Source organism: Erpetoichthys calabaricus, chromosome 5, assembly GCF_900747795.2.
Source record: "Erpetoichthys calabaricus chromosome 5, fErpCal1.3, whole genome shotgun sequence".
NCBI lineage: Eukaryota > Metazoa > Chordata > Cladistia > Polypteriformes > Polypteridae > Erpetoichthys > Erpetoichthys calabaricus.
The window spans coordinates 5,273,706-5,296,940 of NC_041398.2; the positions used below are offsets into that span (position 1 = coordinate 5,273,706).

The 23,235-nt window shown below is 42.8% G+C and overlaps 1 protein-coding gene across 3 annotated transcripts in view; it reads left to right on the forward strand.

Annotated features, from left to right (window-relative positions):
* The window catches only part of LOC114651544 (tripartite motif-containing protein 16-like), a 737,769-nt gene that overhangs the window by 461,384 nt on the left and 253,150 nt on the right, over positions 1-23,235 (forward strand). The window contains exon 7 of one of the 3 annotated variants that reach the window (XM_051927861.1): positions 20,452-20,714. In XM_051927861.1, coding sequence (XP_051783821.1) covers positions 20,452-20,714 — 263 coding nt within the window. Of the gene's footprint in view, positions 1-20,269; positions 20,715-21,009; positions 21,301-23,235 lie in introns of those variants that run through there. The other 2 variants (XM_051927859.1, XM_051927860.1) reach the window with 2 other exon arrangements.

The following is a 23,235-nucleotide window of genomic DNA, read 5'->3' on the forward strand; positions in this document are numbered from 1 at the left end:
GGGTATTTTGCTAGTCTATATATATAAAGGAGAGTTGGTATCCGTGTTTGTGTGTTTGTGGAGGGACGGAGAGTTAAGGCGGGTGTTGGAGTCACGTGATCATCTCCCCTCCCATTCACCTCATTTCATTCACTTCATTTCGCTCCGAGATGAGCTCCACAGCTGACGCGGTTAGTCCTTTCTCCTTCACTGATTTACTGTTTAGTAGACGCGCTACTTACTGAATAGTATTTTTTCCTTTAGTGTTTCTTAGTGTTTAGTAGACGCGGTGTGCCGGTGTTCCCGGCGGTGTTGCGGTTTAGTGTTACTTTCTACTTCGTTTTTGTACTTTAGTGTTTAATAATAAATAATAATAATTCATTATATTTATATAGCGCTTTTCTCAGTACTCAAAGCACTAAAATGGTGAGTGATACTTAGCTGATAGCAGTGTAGAAGCAGCACAGCACAACGGAGCTGGTAGGACAGGCGGGTGTGGTAGCGTAGGTGAGCGGCGATAGCAAGCAGCAGGAGGAAGAAGCAGGATTTGGATGTTCCAATACACAGCCATAAACAGTAATGCTTGGTAATTTCAGGCGTGATCGCCCCGGAGCCATAAGCCAGGTTAGTATGAACACTAGGGGGCTCTGCCCCCTGCTCGCTTCGCTCGCCAACCCCTGGTGTTGGGAATGACAAAGAGCGTGATGTATGAATGAGATATAGAATAGTGTGACGGTGTAGATGATGCAAATAGAAATCAAACAATAAAGTGTGTGGCACAGTGTAAAGGTTTATTTGAAAATTTCTTTGTACACGCCGTTTAAGTGTAAAAGGTAATTCCAGCTCAGAACTTGTAAGGTCATTTAAGATGGTTATTGTTGTGATCAGAGTCAAGTTTGTCAGAGCTTAGAAAGAGTTGTGTCTCTCCAGGAAGTAATGGAATGACTTGGGTATTAATGTTTTCCATATTAATATTTTTTGGACATAATATAGTGCGTTGTGTTAAAAGGGGCATTTGATCTAATGAGATTGCTGTTCCAAATGTCTCTGTAACTAAGTTGTCGCAGATAAAGGCTTGAGGAATTGTAATAATATGTGCCTGAAGTCCAGCTGTATTGGTGAGTGTACCATCTCTCAGTTGTAATAAGCAATTGTTATGATCTGGTTCTGAACATCGTATCTTTTTTACTAACTGTATCTTTTGAAAGCAATGCCAATTGTCTGCGTATTTTAAGGTGCACTGAACAATAGCTGAGTGCATGGCATCTGGAAGAATAGCTAATCACTGTCTAAAATCTCCTCCTCATAAAAGTACCTTTCCTTCAAATCGAATATTATTATTCATAAACGTTTGTAGAAGTTTATGAATGGTGTTGAGTAAGTGACTTCATGCCATTGAACATTCATCAATAAACAACATTTTTTCAAGACGGATGTCACGTGCAGTGCCACCGTTAATGGTCATAGTGGATTCCGATTTGTAGGATCTAATGTAGTTGATAAAGATTTCACTTTCAGGTACATCGTCAGTTATAAGCCTCTGTAGATATTCAGTATATGAATGTAAAGAAGGTAGTCTAATTTGACCCTTTTGACAACAACGTGTAAATGTATAACTTGTATTTCCAGTTGTTTCTTCAGGGAAGTGAAGTGAATGACAATGATTGCAAATGACATTCATTAATCCGAATGAATTTTCCTGGTGTATGTTTTCCTTGTGCCGTTTGAGAGGCGCGTTGTTGCATGTGTAGTATTTGGGACGTGTTGTTTTGGAGCTGTAATCGATTTGCCTGTGCTGTGTGAGAAGCCCGTTGTAGCCTTCGCTGCCATTAACGTATGTCTGAGACGGGAGGTGTTTCGTTTTGAATCCGTGCTTGTTGCGATGCAGCACTTTGATTGATAGTTTGCGTCATGTGGATCTAGGATGTAGATTTGTGCATATTTGCGTTGTTGATTTGTTTCAGGGTGCACTGTTCCAATGCGATGCAGTATTTGTGCACATATGCGAAAGTAGTATGGGCCATTGTCTTTTGGTGGCCTGATATTTACTCCGGTATATGCAAAAGCAAATGAACCATTGTAGGATCTAATGCAGTTCATAAAGTTTTTACTTTTAGGTACATCGTTAGTTAGAAGCTTTAGTTGAGCTTTGCGTTTTTGGAGTCGAGACATTTTTTCTTTTAGAAATATGGATAAGTAATAAGGAGTATTGCACTCACTGTTAATATGGAGCCTTTTCTGCGGTTGAACGGTTAATAGTGCCTTATTGTAATGAGATCCACCTATGCTGCATAGCCGTCTATTTTGTTGTTTCTTTCGTTTTCGTGTGTTTGTTCCTGTTATCATTTCCTTTTCGTTTTGTACCCGTGATCGTGTATTCATGACTTGTTTCTTTCTCAGCATGCGAAATATGGATAAGTAATAAGAAGGATCGCAGTCACTGTTAATATGTTTCCTTTTCTGCAGTTGAACGGTTAATAGTGCTTTATTGTAAGGAGATCCACCAATGCTGACACCTATGCTGTCTAGTGTGAAGGTGTTGATGTTCACTTTAGAATATGTGGCTTTGGGTGTCACTTCTTATGGATGTGTGTGTGGGGGGGGGGGGGGGGGGGGGGGGTTGAGGATTGTTGTTGCGCGAGCGTCTTCTTTCTTTTTGTGTTCCTGTGTCTTGTTGAATCCCCCTCTTTGTGTGTGTCCCGTCCGTTGCTTGTAGGGTCTGTGGGGTGGTTTTGTGTTCTTTTTTTTGTGTGCCATGGGCTTGTTGAATCCCCCTCTTGGTGTGTGTCCCGTCCGGTGCCTGTAGGGGGGGGGGTGCCTTGCTGTTGTGCGCGAGCCTCTTTTTTTTTTTTTTTTTTTTTTTTTTTGGGTCTAGTTTCGTGTGCAATGTGTTTCGTGCTTTGCTTGCGTTTGAATACTTTTTTATGTGCCGTTTCCTTTTTTCGGTGCTCTTTGCGCCTCATTTCTCAATTTTTCCTGTGCTCACTCCTTTTTTCTGTGGTCTTGTCCGCCTCTCGCGGCCCCTCATCCGCCTCTCTCGCCCTCTTCTATCCGCCTTTCTCGGCTTCTCAGCCGACCCTCGCGGACTCTTTTTGCGCCTGCGCAGTACGTCTTTTTGCAGCTACGGCCCATTGCCGGATGTGCCTGCGTCCATCATCCGGTTTAGCATTCTCGGTTAGTAATATGGATCAGATCAGTTCCCGGTCGTAGAGTACTGTAAGATGAAACAGGAGCAGATCAGCATAGCGAATATAATCACGGAGACAGATCATCCTGAGGTGCTAGATCGCCAGGTACAAAGAAATGTTCGTAGGTCTCGTCCCGTGATCCACAGACTCAGCTGTTCCCAGTAAAGCAAAGCCCATAAAATCTGTAAATATTAAGCCAAATCCATGCAATTCGAGTCAGCTGTATCCACGAACTATACGTACAATAAACGAAATAAAACAAGCGTAAGAAAGTGCAGAATTAAGGCGAATTTTGCGAAAAGTGTTGTTAACAGGGAGGATCGGCAACAACAAGCGTGCGTCAGCGTCCCCTCACCTGCTATAATAAAGCAGTTAAAGTAAAAGTCTACTAAACTTCTTTATTATATTTCATTTAGTGTTCTTCCCAGCGGTGTTGGCGTTTTTTAATGTTAGTGTCTACTTAGTGTTTGTGTTTAGTGTTATGGAAGGAGTGATCTTACCACTGTCAGATTTTGCAATGAATGAGTTGGTAAATAATGATTATTTATCAACAGATCACATGAGCAAATTCAACGAAATTTTAGCTGCGTATACAATTTGCAACCTGAAGAGGTTTTGCTAATGTGGACTCCTGACATACCTATAATGCCCATTCCACAAAATGCAAAACATATTCAAATATTACCTTCTGCAACTACTGAACGAGTGACTCACTGGGTGTGTACCTAATATGATGGTGCGGTAATTCATGTCTATGACAGTTTAAACGCTGATAAAAAATTCAACCTCACCGAAGAGCAGCTTCGTTTCCTTCGTGCTTTGTTTCCTTACAAACCTCCCATAGTTTATGAAGACGCACAGCAACAATTAAATCACACAGATTCTGGTGTATTCGCAATTGCATTTGCTGTGTGTATTTCTTTAGGTATTGACCCAAGTGATCAAGTTTTTACTATTTCTTCAATGCGAAATCACTTACAAATACAGTAATCCCTCCTCCATCGCGGGGGTTGCGTTCCAGAGCCACCAGCGAAATAAGAAAATCCGCGAAGTAGAAACCATATGTTTATATGGTTATTTTTATATACAGTGGTGAGAAAAACTATTTGCCCCCTTCCTGATTTCTTATTCTTTTGCATGTTTGTCACACAAAATGTTTCTGATCATCAAACACATTTAACCATTAGTCAAATATAACACAAGTAAACACAAAATGCAGTTTTTAAATGATGGTGTTTATTATTTAGGGAGAAAAAAAATCCAAACCTACATGGCCCTGTGTGAAAAAGTAATTGCCCCCTTGTTAAAAAATAACCTAACTGTGGTGTATCACACCTGAGTTCAATTTCCGTAGCCACCCCCAGGCCTGATTACTGCCACACCTGTTTCAATCAAGAAATCACTTAAATAGGAGCTGCCTGACACAGAGAAGTAGACCAAAAGCACCTCAAAAGCTAGACATCATGCCAAGATCCAAAGAAATTCAGGAACAAATGAGAACAGAAGTAACTGAGATCTATCAGTCTGGTAAAGGTTATAAAGCCATTTCTAAAGCTTTGGGACTCCAGCGAACCACAGTGAGAGCCATTATCCACAAATGGCAAAAACATGGAACAGTGGTGAACCTTCCCAGGAGTGGCCGGCCGACCAAAATTATCCCAAGAGCGCAGAGACGACTCATCCGAGAGGTCACAAAAGACCCCAGGACAACGTCTAAAGAACTGCAGGCCTCACTTGCCTCAATTAAGGTCAGTGTTCACGACTCCACCATAAGAAAGAGACTGGGCAAAAACGGCCTGCATGGCAGATTTCCAAGATGCAAACCACTGTTAAGGAAAAAGAACATTAGGGATCGTCTCAATTTTGCTAAAAAACATCTCAATGATTGCCAAGACTGTTGGGAAAATACCTTGTGGACTGATGAGTCAAAAGTTGAACTTTTTGGAAGGCAAATGTCCCGTTACATCTGGCGTAAAAGGAACACAGCATTTCAGAAAAAGAACATCATACCAACAGTAAAATATGGTGGTGGTAGTGTGATGGTCTGGGGTTGTTTTGCTGCTTCAGGACCTGGAAGGCTTGCTGTGATAGATGGAACCATGAATTCTACTGTCTACCAAAAAATCCTGAAGGAGAATGTCCGGCCATCTGTTCGTCAACTCAAGCTGAAGCGATCTTGGGTGCTGCAACAGGACAATGACCCAAAACACACCAGCAAATCCACCTCTGAATGGCTGAAGAAAAACAAAATGAAGACTTTGGAGTAGCCTAGTCAAAGTCCTGACCTGAATCCAATTGAGATGCTATGGCATGACCTTAAAAAGGCGGTTCATGCTAGAAAACCCTCAAATAAAGCTGAATTACAACAATTTTGCAAAGATGAGTGGGCCAAAATTCCTCCAGAGCGCTGTAAAAGACTCATTGCAAGTTATCGCAAACGCTTGATTGCAGTTATTGCTGCTAAGGGTGGCCCAACCAGTTATTAGGTTCAGGGGGCAATTACTTTTTCACACAGGGTCATGTAGGTTTGGATTTTTTTTTCTCCCTAAATAATAAAAACCACCATTTACAAACTGCATTTTGTGTTTACTTGTGTTATATTTGACTAATGGTTAAATGTGTTTGATGATCAGAAACATTTTGTGTGACAAACATGCAAAAGAATAAGAAATCAGGAAGGGGGCAAATAGTTTTTCACACCACTGTACTGTATTTTAAGCCCTTATAAACTCTCCCACACTATTACAAACATTTCACGCACAATTATACAGCATAAACCCTTTGTATTCTCTTAGATATTAGGTAAGATTCGTTGAAATTATGTATGTAAACACAGTTTACATACAGTAAAACCTAAATATTATTTTAAAGATATCAAGCGTCTCCGATATCAATACGTTACAGCCATTACGACAGACAGGCCACCAGCAATAAATACGTACAACACAAGAAAAATTGTATACAGTAAAATGTGTGTACAGTGACACTAAACTATGTACATGTAATAAGTACTGTATGTAAATAATTAATTATGGTTACTCACCAACAATGACACGACGACTTGTCCGATAACGATGAGTTTAATTTTACTGCACAACAAAGAGTGTTACAGCTCTTCTAAAGGAGCCTCTTCAGGCGACTGTGTAGCACTGCCGTTGTTCTTCTTCCATCACTCTTCAATCCAAATCCCTAGAGCAGATTCCATCCAGACTACTGCCTTATCACGTCCACTTGCAACTCATTTTGCAACTCTGGTTAAAAGACACTGTGGCCGTCGATCTTATATGCTTTTCCTCCTTTTTAAATAAAAAGAATTGTGGACTCATCGTGTAGCTGTTTCCTTCCTTCAACATATCCAAAACTTTTACCTTTTCTGCAATCATTTGCATCTTCTGTTGGCGCTTGTGCACGTTAATGTTGAATGAGTGAGGTTAGACTTCCTGGTTAATGCAGCACTCCGTCGCTGAGCCAATCAGCAGCACCCAGGAACTTAACCGCGTGCTCTGATTGGGTAGCTTCTTAGCCATCCGCCAATAGCGTCCCTTGTTTCATTTCAAATGCGTCCCTTGTTTCAATTTAAATGGGCAAATCAACTGAGGAAGCACATGTACTGTAGACCGCAGACATCCGCGAAGCAGTGAAAAATCCGCAATATATATTCACATATGCTTACATTTAAAATCCGCGATGGAGTGAAGCCGCGAAAGACGAAGCGTGATATAGCGAGGGATCACTGTAATTTTTGTTACTCGACAATTGCTTCCATTCCCTGTCGAAAGTAGCCGACGGGCGACACCAGTTACAAGTATTCAGTGCGTCCAAAGACCTGTACGAAGTACGGCCACTAACACAGTCACTCATAAAAGGGGAGATGACTTGGTGCAGGAAATGGGGATTGAAACTACCTGGGAAGACATGCAATCAACGAGGCGATTAACCCCTTAACCGCCCTCTGCCGGATATATCCGGCATCGTAGCTTTAATGCTGACGCCCTACTGCCGGAATTATCCGGCACATTTGCCTGTGGTTATATGAATGCCTGGCGCTTAGTACAACTGACAGTTTGGCGTGGGTATTATTACTACGTTGTATTTCGACAACTCTGCGCTTGTATTGGCCGATCACGTGATGTGATTCGAATGTGAAAGCTGTGAATATGGCGAAACGTAAATTGACTTCAAGTGAGGTTTTGCAGGCGATTTTGGACAATAATTCTGATCATGATTGTAGCAGTTCTGAAGAAGATTTTAGCGACAATGATGATCAGCAACGTGCGCTGCATGATACTGTGAATCACGGCGCATCGGATGACGGCGATGAGTGGGTGTATCCCCAGCATCTCAACTGGACTGCTGCCCGAGGTGAACTACCTTTTCTGCATCCGTTTGTGGCAACGTGTGGCTTTACTGTTGATGTAAACAATTACACTGCTGAGCAGTTTTATGAGCTGTTTGTGTCACCTGATTTGATCAGACATTTTGCTCATCAGACAAATCTGTATGCAGCACAGTTTATTGAGACACGTAACCGATTCTCTTTGCTGCTGAAATTCTTTCATTTGAATGACAACAGAAATGAGCCAGATAAGAAAGATCCAAACCGCGACTGCTTGTTCAAGCTATGTCCTTTGATTGACCATTTATTTGAAGCATTTCAGTTACCCTACATGCCAGGACCGTCAGTTACAGTTGATGAAAGTTTATTGTTGTGGAAGCCTGAGAAAAGGTACATTTTGTGTTTTATTATGTGTTTGCCCATTTCTACAACTTGCAGTGGTCAATACTGCTTGAATAAATGTAAAAAATGTAAAAAAATGTAAAAAAGTAAAAAAACGAAAATTGTTCAGATTTCGCCTGGCGTGGGGAATATTTAGGGAGTTGGCGGTTAAAGGGTTAAACGGATCTCAAGAGACGTCTTCTAGGTTGGAAAAAAAGTGCTTGGCTGCCAAAACCATATATACACATATATATACATATACACACACACATATATATATATATATATATATATATATATATATATATATATATGTGTGGTTGAAATAGTTTACTGTCAAATAAATGCAACGAGTACACGACACGTGTTTCGCCCTCATTCTGGGCTCATCAGGTGTACACACTCCACTGCACTCCCTCTCGGGAATCGAACCTCGGACGTCAGCATCAGAGGCGATGCCCCTAACGTTGCGCCACGGCGTGTGGTTCGTTTATTTGACAGCATGTAGATCGGGGTAATTACATTCACGGCATTCGAAGTCTGTGTCACAATCTGATAGTGTGGGTGGTTACCTACCAGGTAACGCTTTGTGGTTGGCCAGCAATCTGCTAACATCCGCCACGGTGCCCTCAGTTTGTGAAGAGCAGATTATAGAATGGTTGAAATAGTTTACTGTCAAATAAATGCAACGAGTACACGACACGTGTATATACACACACACACACATATATACATACACATATACATCTATACTAATAAAAGCCAAAGCCCTCACTGACTCACTCTTCACTAACTCTCCAACTTCCCATGTAGGTAGAAGGCTGAATTTTGGCAGGCTCATTCCTTACAACTTACTTACAAAAGTTAAGCAGGTTTCATTTCGAAATTCTACATGTAACGGTCATAACGGTCGACAACGTCCACCATGTTAAACTTTCTTATTTATGGCCCCATCTTCACGAAATTTGGTAGACGGCTTCCCTGCGCTAACCAAAACCGATGTACGTACTTATTTCGGTGGTATGACACCACTGTCGGCCACCATATTGAACTTTCCAACGGTCTTTGTTACTTAATGGGCCCATCTTCAAGAAATTTGGTACGCGGGTTCCCAACGCTAACTGAATCCTACTTACGTACATATATACATCCATAGCCTGCAGCTCGGTCCACACTCTGAATCCCCCAGGCATTCCTGAGCATAATCTAATTTTGAAGGTTGGGGCACCAATAATGTTACTGAGAAACTTACAGCCACCGAAACTTTGTAATGGCACGAGACTTCAGGTCACATGCCTGCAAAAGAACCTAATTGAGGCAACTATTTTTACTGGTGGTAGCTCAGCGGAGAGAGTTTTTATTCCTCGCATCCCCGTTATACCCTCTGATCTCCCATTTCAATTCAAATGCCTCCAATTTCCAGTAAGGCTCTGCTTTGCAATGACAATTAATAAGTCTCAGGGACAGACCCTACAAAAGTTTGGCATTGATTTGAGGTAAGATTGCTTTTCACATGGCCAACTATACGTTGCATGCTCAAGAGTAAGCTCAGCGCACAGCTTGGTCATATTACAACCGGAGGTCCTAACTGACAACGTGGTATACAAAGAGATCCTTAACAAATAATTATTGGTACATTTTCCCTCAGTTTATTATTTAAAATTTTAAAGTAGTACTTCACCGCTGCGAAGCGCGGGTATTTTGCTAGTTATTATTAAAGTATTGAATTAAGGGTCTGAATACTTCAAGGAAAGTCCATTTTTGATTTGTAATAAATTTGCAAAACTTTCTGAGAACTTGTACTTACTTTGTCATTATGGGCTACTGTGTGTACATTAATGAACAAAAAATAGAAAATTTAAAAAAAAGTGAAGGGGTCCAAAAACTTTCTGATTCACTGCATAATTCTTTTCAATATGAACTGTAAAACAGGCGACAAGAGAAGACAAGGATTTAAGGCACCTTAAAAGGTGAACTCCATATAACTGATGGAAAATGTTGATAATGTAAAAACATAAAATGATGTAATTAAACAAAATGGATGTGTGTAAGTACAGAAAATAGAACAGAATGATCAAACTTGTTTGTGTTTTGAGTACGTGACAAAAAGCATGTATACTTTCTGGAAGTTTTCTTTCAATGATGTGTGTGACAAGAAAATATACCTTTAGGGTAAGGACTTTACAAATTGGAATAATACAAAATGAGTCAGGACGCTATTTTTATTGCTTACGTGGTCAACGATCAGGAGACTAGAAAGGTATAAAAGAGCAAGGACATCTGCGCTCGAGGCAGATGAAGCGCGGTGTCCTAGGACTGTGTTTCTCTGTCATTTTACCCTTGTCTGGTATGTATCAATAAAAAGGTTTTTACTAATTTTAATTTTCTTCTCTGTCTTCAGTCACAAAAAGTGTCCACAGTTTTTGGCGCCCGGACGTGGGGCAAGAGACGGCCGGTCGACTCCTCCAGCGAGACCATTTCAGTGATCCGTCTTACCAGCGGACTGCCGTCAACTTGAGATCTCCGGCAGCAGAGCATGCAGCTCCGGCAAAAGTTAGGACTGCCCTGTCCTGAAACAGTTCTTGCGTGAGGAGCCCCTGGTCTCCTCTTTGCTACATCCACAGTGACTGAACGGATTTCCAGACAGAGCTTGCACACTTCCAGGCTGGGGTAAGCACCGGGGGATTTCCGAACATTTTTTATTTTCTAAATAACGGGAGGGCGAGTTTCCTGTTGACCGTCTAGTCATACTGATATCTCAACGGGTTGCTTAAGGTGATGGAGACTTGACCCAAGCAGTTTGACGCATACGAAAGGTCTGATGAAAGGATACTGGCCTCACCCATATCCTAGACTCGGCTGGACGTATTGATGTAGTATTCTGCTGAACCGAATCGGACACGAAGTCACCTGAGCTGGAATCCGGGGATGTGAGCGGACAGGCTAACGGGACGAGTAACGGGGTGGTATATATATATATGTATGGAAACATAAACAGAAAAAGAGCACAGATTGCAGGATTGCTGTTAGGAACGGAATAAATAAATCTACATACGGAATAAGCAACAATACCGTGTTCTCCTGGGAACTGGGACAGAACCGATAGTTAGGTGTCTCCCCTTGGGAAAAAGAAGGGAACAGTAAGGGAACAGTGAGTGGCACACTTAATACCTCGCTGATTCATACGGACAAGGGATTAGGCGAATCAGTATATAGTTGGAAAATTAAATACAGAACCCGGGAGGGCAAGGGGACATAATGGGAACTTATAACAGTAAGCCTGTTAATCGCCGCACAGGGGGATCAAAATCATTAATGCTGGAAGAATTATTTTCGGAGGATCAACAGACGCCCCGTAAAAATGGGTCTCCTAGAAAATTAATAGAAAAGAAGACAGGTTTAGATTTCAAGAAGGCATGTAAGAAACGGAATAGACAGAGTGGTGGGCGTTGGCCGATAGAGGGGACAGGAGATGTAAGTGAAATACAGGAAACTAGGAAGATCCTGTGTAGGAATAAGCAGGGTTGTTATAATAGTGGACCGTATCGAATGGATATGTTCGATAGATGGGAATTAGTAATAAAAGACAGAAATTTAGAAGCAGTACAGAAACAGAATGAATTGTTGCGGGCAAATGAGGGAAAGGCTAAAAAGGAGAAAGAGGAATTACTAATTACATTACAGAAAGTTCAGATAGGCACTGAACCACAGGCAGATGGGAGGAAAAGGAAGAATAATCCAAATAAAGACCCCCTTTATCCTATTATTTTTCCCCTCCTCAGTACCAACCTCAGGCACCTCCATTATCCCCTCCTCTATCCCCATTCCGACTGCCCCCCCTGCACTACAACTAGCAGAAGTTTCCCCTGATGATTCCCCAGGCACAGATCACTATGACCCCTCTACCCATCGTGATGACCCACCCTGTACTAGACAAACCCCCGTCTCCAAATGCACTCGAAGTCACAAACCAGCTCCAACTTTTTTCTCTTCTGATCCTTCACCTTTACTTACTTGCCCTTTAATAGAAGTTCCCAATCCCCATTATAACCCTGCCCATCCAGCTGGACCCCAAAATCCCACAACAGTTATGATAAATCGGAACTGGGACATCCAAGAACTAAAAGATGTCGTGAATGCACTTCCAGATCCAAAGGAAGTAGGAGGACTAAAATTTGTTGAACAACTTGATCAGTTAGATAGCATGTATAAGCCTAACGCTGCTGAATGGACCCAGGTACTTTGTCGAAAGCTTGGGACCACATGGGCCACTGTTAGCAGGGGTGTCCGTAATGACGTTCCATGGGTATGGAACCCAGCTTTAACTCGAGGACAGGGGATTGATGGAGAAGGCGAATTTAACCCACAATGGGAGGCGTTGAGACAAAATATTGCAGAAAAATATAAAAAAAAAGGAACGGACTGGTCCCTTATTTCTGCTGCAAAACAAAAAAGAGACGAAACGGTTGATGAATGGGCACATAGGATTCAAGACCTTATGGCTAATCACTCGGGCTTGGGAAATGCTGATGACCGCACCCGAGCTGCAGTTCCACCTTTTGTTTCCGGTTTGCGCCTTGATATACAAAACAAGGTCCGCACTTCCTGTATTGAGTGGGAAAGTGCCACGTTTGATGAAGTCAAACGACATGCTGAACATGCCGAAAAACAAACTAAGCAGAAGGAATCGGACACTCATGCCAAATTATTGGCAGCACAGATGAACTATTATACCAGGAATGCTCCTGACCAAGGTCAAGGATATGGCTTTAGAGGAAGGGGACGAGGACGAGGAAGAGGACGAGGTGGTTTTAGAGCTCCTCCTGTTGACCACAATAAGAATCCTTTTATTCCCTCTCCCTTAAATTCCAATGCTAATTCCTTCTCTTGCTACGCCTGTGGTGAAACTGGACATTTTCGTCGGGAGTGCCCTCACAGACAGCAACAGCCCCCACCTCCCCTTATTCCACCTGTTTTTTCTGACACCCCTGACCAACCATACTGGCCATAGGAAAACGCTGGGACCTCCAGCCACTCTTTTCAACTACCTTTGCTCACCCATAATTCAGAGACTGATCCTTTACTGACATTGTTCGTTGATGGCACTGAGACTATTTTCTTAATCGACACTGGTGCCACTCGATCTACCCTCTCGCTGGCAAAGGTCCCTGCCTCGAACGAGACTGTTACTGTGCTTACTGCTTCTGGACAACCTCACCTTCAAGTATCAAAACCTCTTCAAGTCCAGTCACGTCCTGGCGGACATACCTTACTGCATCGTTTTCTTTTGAATCAGCTTTGTCCAGTTAACCTTTTAGGAAGAGATCTCATGACAAAACTTTCTCTTTCTATTTCTATGACTGACAAAGGTTTTTTCTGTTCAACCCCCAAGTTGTTGTGTCAAATTACCCCTTACCCCAAACCCTCTTTTGCAGCTTGGACTTTAGATATTTCCCCACACACCATTCTCCTCAAAGCCCTACACTCTTTTTCCCCCTGTCTCTTTCCCAATTTACAGGCCCCTGACATTTTACACTGTACTGCCCAATACTTCCCTATAGAAGTAGACACCCCCTGGCTAGAATCTTTCCTTACTTCTGGTATTTGCCCCGAAACCCTTCACATCTCCTGTGTTTTTATTTCATCCACAAAGGCAGCTGCTTCTGTTCATCTTACATGCTCACAGCACATATATTATCTTGGCGGCACAGTGCCTCATATTTCCTTAGCTAAATCACGCACTGTTAAATGGGGGGAAATAGGACCATGGGTAGAAAAATGCCTTGAAAGAACAGACTGGTTACAAGTTACTCCAGGTATTTTTGATACTCCTGACCGTTTAATAACTAAAGTGGTGCTTCAAACTGATTTTTTAGTACATCGCGCTTTGTGCCGTCCTTCCTCTTTTGCTTGTTCATTACAAACCACTTTCCCTTCTTGGCTCTCTATGCTCCCTGATTCACTATGGTCCCAGGGAAAGAATGATTATGGAAGGATAGCCCATTGTGAGCCTCTGGTGATCCACCCGAAATCCTCCTTCCGCCCGCACCGTGCCCAATATCCTCTGTCTCCCGAAGCAGAGGCTGGCATCTCCGCCGTACATCCCGATCTCGTCAAACGCGGTACCGCCGTTGGACATGGACCGTCATGCCTCAGGGATACACTGAAGCCCCTTGTGTTTATGGACAAGCTCTTGCCCAAAATTTAGAAGGCTTTTGGCCGGAAAGAGGTAGTACATTGATACAGTATGTAGATGGAAATGATATGTAGCGCTACGGAAGAAGATTGTACAAAAGATACCCAGAAATTGTTGCTGTTTCTGGGGGAAAAATGGCCATAAAGTTTCTAAAAGTTAAGCTGCAGCTAAATATCTAGGTCATGACATTACGTATGGAACTAGAGCTCTCTCTAGCGATCGCATTACAGCCATCCAAAATCTTCCTAGACCGGTCACAAAACAACAGGTTATGTCTGTTTTAGGTATTCTGGGCTACTGCAGACAGTGGGTTCTAAATTTTACTGAAAGAGCACAGCCGTTGCAACAATTGGCTAATACTCCTGGCATCCTCCTTTCTGGCCAGGTCCAATGGAATGAACAGGCTGAGAAGGCTCTCTGTAACCTCAAAACTGCTCTTCTATCTGCGCCTATCTCTTCTAGGTTTGCCTGATCATTCTCGTCCATTCACTTTGTTCGTGGACGAAAAGCAGGGATTTATGAATGCAGTACTGACGCAACAACATGGAGATAAACAAAGACCGGTGGCTTATTTTTCTAAAAAAAACTGGATCCAGTGGCCGCAGCACTTCCTCCGTGTCTTCGTGCTGTGGCTGCAACAACAGAAGCTGTATTAGCAAGCACGGATGTAGTTCTCATGAGCCCCCTAACAGTTAAAGTGCCTCACGCTGTACATTCTATCCTAGTACAAGCCAAAACTTCACATCTCAACTAGTTACGCAGTGGTCCAAGGGGACCGCCTGCTGGAAGCAAATCGAATTTCATCAAGCTTGAGTGCACAAGCAGCTGAACTCGTAGCACTCACTCGAGCATGTCAGCTGTCCGAAGGGAAGATCGTAACAATTTATACGGATTCCAGGTATGCTTTTGGAGTCTGCCATGATCATGGAGCATTATGGAAACTAAGGGGATTTAAGACCAGTACTGGCAAACCCATCCAACATCAGAAATTGATCGAATCCCTTTTAGAAGCCATAACCAAACCATCGAAGCTAGCGATTGTTAAATGATAGCTCACACAGGAAAACAGGATCCTGTTAGCAAAGGAAATGAATTAGCTGACCACTTTGCTAAAGAGGCTGCATATAATAACACACCAATTTCTTTATTCCAACAGAGAAATGACCAGGACCCTGATAATCAAATTATTTCTTTACAGAGTGCAGCCACGGATATTGAAAGGAGAAAATGGTCCAAAGAAGGGTCCCTCTCTGATGGAGTCTGGACTCATAAACACACTAACAAACCTTTTCTCCCAAAAGCCTCTTTCCCAGGAATGGCAAAAATCGCCCATGGCCTCGATCACGCAGGTAGAGATGCCATGGTTCGAGATGTTGAAAAACATTGGGAAGCTATAGGTTTCTCTACATATGCAGAGCAATTTTGCAGATGCTGTGCAATATGTCAAAAGTTTAATGTGGGAAAAGGTACCCAGGTAAGTCCCGCCGTTACCCCATATCCAATGGGTCCGTTTGAACACCTCCAAATGGATTTCATTGAACTAACCCCGTCTAAAGGGTACCGATATTGTCTTGTGATTGTCGATGTGTTCTCCCGATGGGTAGAGGCTTTCCCTTCAAAACACAACGATGCCAAAACAGTAGCTAAAGCACTAATTAAAGAGATTATTCCAAGATGGGGTATCCCTCAAAAGTTACAAACAGATAATGGCACTCATTTTGTGAACTCCGTTATAAATGAATTAACCACCTGGCTCCAAATTAATGTGCACCATTATTGTAAATACCATCCCCAAAGCGGAGGCATCGTAGAACGATGCAATGGCACTTTAAAAGCTAAACTCGCAAAAATTTGTGAACAAACTAATTTATCATGGCCGGATGCACTACCCTTAGCTTTAATGGGACTAAGGGGACGGACACACCGACAACTGGGACTATCGCCGTTTGAGATTCTGACCGGACGATTGTAGGAAATGTGAATTTGCATACTGTGGACAATGATCTTCTCTCTAGTCTTGCAGGTTTGCGAACCTCGTTGAAGGAAATCCACCAGCAGGTTAATCAAGCCTGGAGGACCAGCCCCCTTTCCAAGGATTTACCAATTTCCTTGGGCACCTGGATCCTGGTTCGAGATACTCGGAGGAAACACTGGCATCAGCCTAGGTGGAGAGGACCATTCCAAATTCTTCTGTCCACACCACACGCCGTGAAGGTTGAAGGACTGCCTGCCTGGATCCATGCATCGCATTGCAAGAAATGGCTATCTTAAAAATACTTTTTCTGTTGACTGTTACCCGCACCCTCTCAGGCTACCCAAGGATGGGTGGTGATCTCTATCTAAGTACTTTACTGCCTCTATGGAAAGGGCATATATGCTACATGAGGAGCACATGTCTCGTATAGCTTCTTCCATTTTCTCCTCCCCATCCCCTTTTCCCTCCCCTTCATCAACCATTTCAATTTAATTATATATTGCCCACATCATTTTGTTCAAAAAGGGAGGAGTGTAAAAACATAAAATGATGTAATTAAACAAAATGGATGTGTGTAAGTACAGAAAATAGAACAGAATGATCAAACTTGTTTGTGTTTTGAGTACGTGACAAAAAGCATGTATACTTTCTGGAAGTTTTCTTTCAATGATGTGTGTGACAAGAAAATATACCTTTAGGGTAAGGACTTTACAAATTGGAATAATACAAAATGAGTCAGGACGCTATTTTTATTGCTTACGTGGTCAACGATCAGGAGACTAGAAAGGTATAAAAGAGCAAGGACATCTGCGCTCGAGGCAGATGAAGCGCGGTGTCCTAGGACTGTGTTTCTCTGTCATTTTACCCTTGTCTGGTATGTATCAATAAAAAGGTTTTTACTAATTTTAATTTTCTTCTCTGTCTTCAGTCACAAAAAGTGTCCACAATAAACAGTTGGTCAAACGATGAGGTCTCTTCAGAGAGAAGTCATCATCACGACATTATAGCATAAAATGGTGGTGACGCACCTTAAGAATAAGCCAGACTTGAACGGGGGGCGGTCCGTGGGCCGGAAGTGACGTCATTGGGACTGTCGGTTGTCTGATCTGTAGGGGAAGAAGAAGTAGAAGAATTAGGCAACAGAGCCACCCCTCGACTTGTGATGGAATTTCAATGAGATAAGCCTTTGTATTGTCTGCCAAGTGCACGTGTGTGACAGGATGTTCAAATCGACATTATCCCTCATTTCTTATATAATTTATGTATATATGTTGGATTTTAACTCCTCTGAATTAGTAATACGTGTGTAAGAACTAAACTAAGATCCTACAATGCCATCTTCACAGTTTCCATTCTTCTTCTCTTTTCTTCTTATTTTCAGCTCATGAAGTTCTAGTTTTCGCCCTCCAGCCTCCTGAACCTCAGAGCAGACACGACTTTTTAAAATGTGAGTTTGTGCTTTGACTGAATGGATCATCACAATAAAAATCATTGAAGTTTTAATAGAGCATGACAGGCTTAGGATATAAACGTCTGAGTGTTGTGTGACTGAGGGGCTGAGAGTGATGGGGGTCCTGTGACTGGTGCATTATGGGATAGGGAGACTCAGGCAGTGAAGCTGACAAAAGTCCTCGTCATCCTCCATTCTTTACTCCACTGATCAGACACTTTGCTTTGAGTTCTTGACTTCACAAATTTTAAACATGAAAACAAATGAAAATGGCAGAAAAAATTACTGGGGGTCCTGAGAAGTACAAAGACCTCACTGGACTGTGGTGACATCTCAAGCTGACTGGTTCCTCTAATGAGTGTCACCAGGGTCTTCAGTCACTCAGTCAAGTCCTCACTCTGCTGTGTTGTGTCATTGTGTGCCTCACACTGAACGAGGACAAGAGAAGAGGAGGAGATGAAGAAGGTCACAGACAAGGGTGGTCAAGGTGAAGACTACAAGACCACCTCCACAGAGCTGTGTGGAGCACAGTGTTCCAGTGAGCACAGCTGCTAATATTCTCAAGATGTTTGACGGTCCGCAGGACTGTAACCCACCTCCTTGACGAGACCACCAGAGTAAAGCTGACCTCTGATTAAACAGAAGCAGAGTTTAAATGGAGGAGAAAAAACAAGAAAACATCACAAGAGACTCAGGCTGACCTCAGAGATCATAGGACAACAGCGTCAAGTCACACCATCTGTTACTGTGTCAATGACTGTGGGCTCCATGGTAGAAGACCCCACCTCTGAAGGACACACACAGACTGGAGATTTCTAAACTGCGTGTTAATCAGCCACAGTGCTGGAGAAAAACCTTTGGACTGAAGAAACGAAATGAGAGCTTTATGGTGAGTCACAGCAGCTCTTTGTCCACAAAAGACAAAGCAACGCCATTAATGGTCTGAGGCTGAAGTGTTGAATCTGTGAAGGTCACAAAGAAATCAGGAGATCATCAAGGTGTTTGGGAGCGAATGTCACAAAGGTGAGACCATCAAGAATGGGGGAAAAGAAGACATTGAAATGTTGTGAAGTGTCTGCTATGAGCCCTGAACTGAATCAAAGTCAACATTCATGGAAAGAGCTGAAGGTCACAGCTGGGAGAAAAAGCCATCAGACACCAAGAAGAGTGGGCCAGGTGGGCACTTAGAGGAGTAGAAGTCTCATCCAGTGCCACAGGAAGGGCTTGATGGCAGTTATTACCTCCAAATAATGAGCGACAAAACATGAGGTGAGGGTCTGAGTCACTTTGTGTGAGCCATCAGAATTTGGTTTATTGCTTCAAATAATCTGTGAAGTCGAAATACAAAGAAAGAGTCTGCTGTGTGGAATAAGAATGGCGGGTGACAGTCACTGGGGTCAGTTTACACTTATTTGACTGAAAAGTGGGATTTGTGTTTAAAAAGTGGAAGGGGACCAAAACTACTGGGGGCATCTCAGTGATACAAACAGTAGAGAGACAGACGTGAAAGGCGCTTTATAATATAGAGATATTAAAGTCACTATATACTGTAAGAGATGGGAAAGAAATAATATGATAGATAGAGAGAGCAAAGAGAAAGAAAGAATATGACACATAAATATGAAAGGCACTATATAAGAGAAAGATGAGAAGTGCACTAAAATAATAAATGATAGGAAAGACATTATAACACTGAGAGAGAAAATGACAAAAAGGAAAAGGAGTTAAAGACAAATACAGTAGACAGACTTGAAAGTCACTGTAATAGATAGATATACACAGGGCCGGATTTTCCTATAGGCTAACTAGGCTTCAGCCTAGGGCCTCAAGATCAAGAGGGGCCTACATTCAAATTGTTAGCAAAATTTTATTATCTCTCATGTAATTTACAAACTTAAAAATGGAAGGTGAAAGGGCCTCATAAGTGGAATAGCCTAGGGCCTCTTTTCATATAAATCCGGCCCTGGATATACATGAAAGGTGCTATATAATAGATAAAGGAGGAATGCAGTGTGGTGTGGTGATGAAGACTTTGGACTTCAAACCCTGAGGTTGTGGGTTCAAATCCCACTACTGACACCACTGTGTGACCTGAGCAAGTCACTTCACCTGCCTGGGCTCTGATTGGACAAAGAAAAGAAAAGGAAACAATGGAATCTGAGATGATGGGAGTCACCTTGGATAAGAATGACAGTCAAATAATAATAAGAGATGAGAGGAAACACACGAAAGAAAGAAAGAGAGAGACAATGACAGATGGGAAAGGCACTATATAATAAATAGATAGATGGATGGATAGATAGATGGATGGATTAAAAAATATAACAAATGCTGAATTACAACAGTTATTTAATTAATTTATTCCATTGTAAAGTGTGACACCAGATTGATTTTAAATTAATGATGTTGACTGTGACAGTAAAAGTGTCATTTAATAAAGCCAGCGGTCATTGGTCATTGTGGACAGTCCATTAGAACTCGGACATTGACGGTGACCTTAAGATGTTTATCATAATTTCTGCTGACTGAGATGACTTCCAAATGTTTAACTTGCCTGCCTTTCTCTTTGTTGTCTGTTTTCATCTTTATATGATTTAATTTTAAATCCCCACAGATTCTGTCCAATCAAATGAGCTCTTTATTATCAGTGTCTCATCAGCGCAGCTCCTGATTGGTTCTTGTTAATTGTCTGTGTTGTGCTCCGCCCCCAGTCCCGTTACACACTCCCAGATTTCCTCACTTGTTTTCTTTTCTCTCCTTTCAGACTTCTGTCCCCTCACACTGGACATCAACACGGCACACAGAGACCTCCGTCTGTCTGAAGGGAACAAGAAGGTGACATATGAGGGGACAAAAGCCAAATATCCTGATCATCCTGATAGATTTGACTACTGGTTCCAAGTTCTGTGCAGAGAGGCTCTGACTGGGACTCGCTGTTACTGGGAGGTGGAGTGCAGTGGAGACTTCATGATGATTGGAGTCGCATATAAAGGACTGAGCAGGAAAGGAGAGGGCAGTGAGTGCAGCCTTGGAAACAACAACAAGTCCTGGTGTTTGCAGTGTTCTCATTCCCAGTACTCTCTGTGTCACAATAACCAGTGGACTGTAATCAGCGCCCCCTACAGCCCCAGAATAGGTGTGTATCTGGACTGGCCTGCTGGCTCTCTGTCATTTTATAGCGTCTCACACACAATGACCCTCCTGCACAGGTTCAACACCTCCTTCACTGAGCCCCTCTATACAGGGTTTTGGCTTGATCTTCACTCCAGTGTAACAATCAGCCATCTGACATCATGTGACCACTGACCAGTACCCTCCACTGGTCACTTGATGTCCCCACAAGCGCAGGTCCTCTTTGTGTTTGTAGTTTGGGGTGAAATAAATTTTACAGGATGGGGGGGGGTTGGGGGGTCAGCAGCTCTGTGATTGAATTTGTGGATGAGAATGCGGGGCGAGTGCGGCTGTCAGGGTCTCCATTATTATTGGGTTTGTGTAGCCAATCAGGTGTGTGTGTCATAATGAGGGGCGGTGACACCTCAGACCTACAAATACCAGTCTGACCAGCGGGGGTCACTGTTGATTCACAGCCACATGTCCTTCAGGCTGACACCCCAACAACTACTGAGGCCCCCAAGTGTCACTGAATGTCAACTGTTAAGTAGGACAGGCATGTGGTCCTGCTGGATCAGCACAACTGAAAGGCGCTATACAGACTCAGTATGGAGAGATCTTGAATAGTGACTATATGTAGGAGCAGAGAGTGACAGATGGGACTGGAGTGTTGTCTCCTCACCAGACATGTTGTGACCCTCCATTGGTCACTCAAAGGGTCCTTCACTTCAGAATGAATTCACTGTGAATGTCTGAAGACGAGGACTCACCGGTCAGTCAGAGGTCGGCCATACTGACAGAGTTTGGTGTTTTAGTTGATGTCACATTAAATTTTAAACTGCACCTCCTCCTTGTCCCCAGATTTGTCACTCGTGGTACCCTGAAAGCTCCAACATCTTCAAAAACGAATTCTTGGTCAGTTGGCACACACTTGACATGGGTACAAATGTGTGGCTTTGCAGTGGACTGGCACCCTGTCCAGGGTTGGCCCAACGTGTCCACAAACCTGAAATTGAAAAGCGGATAAGAAAGACAACGAATGGACAGAAGGGGTCACTGATTGGTCAGTCGCCACATTACTGCCTCTTGTGGCCACTCTAAATTTTACACTGCAATTTATCCATCCATCCATTTTCCAACCCGCTGAAACCGAACACAGGGTCACGGGGGTCTGCTGGAGCCAATCCCAGCCAACACAGGGCACAAGGCAGGAACCATTCCCGGGCAGGGTGCCAACCCACCGCAGGACACACACAAACACACCCACACACACCAAGCACACACTAGGGCCAATTTAGAATCACCAATCCACCTAACCTGCATGTCTTTGGACTGTGGGAGGAAACCGGAGCGCCCGGAGGAAACCCACGCAGACACGGGGAGAACATGCAAACTCCACACAGGGAGGACTCGGGAAGCGAACCCAGGTCCCCAGGTCTCCCAACTGCGAGGCAGCAGCGCTACCCACTGTGCCACAGTGCCGCCCACAGCAATTTATACAAAAAGGAAATCTAAATAATAACAACAGAAAGCCTTCAGTGAAATCCTGAGCAGTGAAACAAGAAAGGAGAGAATGAGAAACAGTCAGAGAGTCAGACGAATGGAGACTTTAACAGGAGGACTGAGGGGTGGGACTGAAGTGCAGTGGCGCCCTCTAGTGGACACCTGCCATATTACATACATGGGAAAGGGGGGAGAAAAGAATACAGTGCAGTGTAAAAGAAATAAGAATAAAGTAAAAACACAAGAATCAAACACCTGAAATAAAGAACTGTAAATATTATATCTACAACTAATTAAGATTTAAATGAATTAAGAGCAAAATAAGGGTGACACGATCACACAGTCACATGACCTTCAGAGCTGACAGCTGAGCTGATTCTTCTGTAGCCAAACTGCCCCCCCTAGTGGCCACTCTCAATATTAAATGAATGGCAAGGCTGAGGGGGAGGAAAGATTTGGGTTTGATCAAATGGATATTTAGTGCAGATTTCTTAATATTGTCATTACCTTTAAGGACAGTGCAGCTTTGTTAGGTTATGGAAGATCTCTATGGGAAAAGAACATTTATTTAAATGAATCTTTGTAATAATGGTTATGTATTAACAAAATACAAATCTAATAATTGATTACATTTTGTATATTAAACTCCCATTGGTGTTTGGTGAATATACAATAAGGGTGACTGACATTTGTCAAATCCGCTCATCTGTGACCTTCTGAATTGTCACCACCTCTGGTCACATCTCCTGTGTTGTCTGATCTGAAGATATAACACTCCGTATTGATGATCCATTTCTTAATAGCGCTGGAAAAGTCAGAATATGACAATGGGGTGAGTAACAAATAAGATGTTGATTTGGATTGAATATTTGATTTGTAAGTCTAGCAGTGAAATCGATCATTTAGACCTGAGCAGTGCTCTCCATTCCACATCTGAGTGTCTGCGCTTTGTCATGTGTCCCATGTGCCCCTGTGTGTCCACTGTGTGTCTGCTTTGCCTTTGTATGCCCACTTGAGCCTGATTCCAGCCCTCCGACCTCAGATGTTCAGTTACTGATAAAGATGAGATGAACATTAAATGGTGAAGTTGACACTCATGGACACCACAAGAAGTTG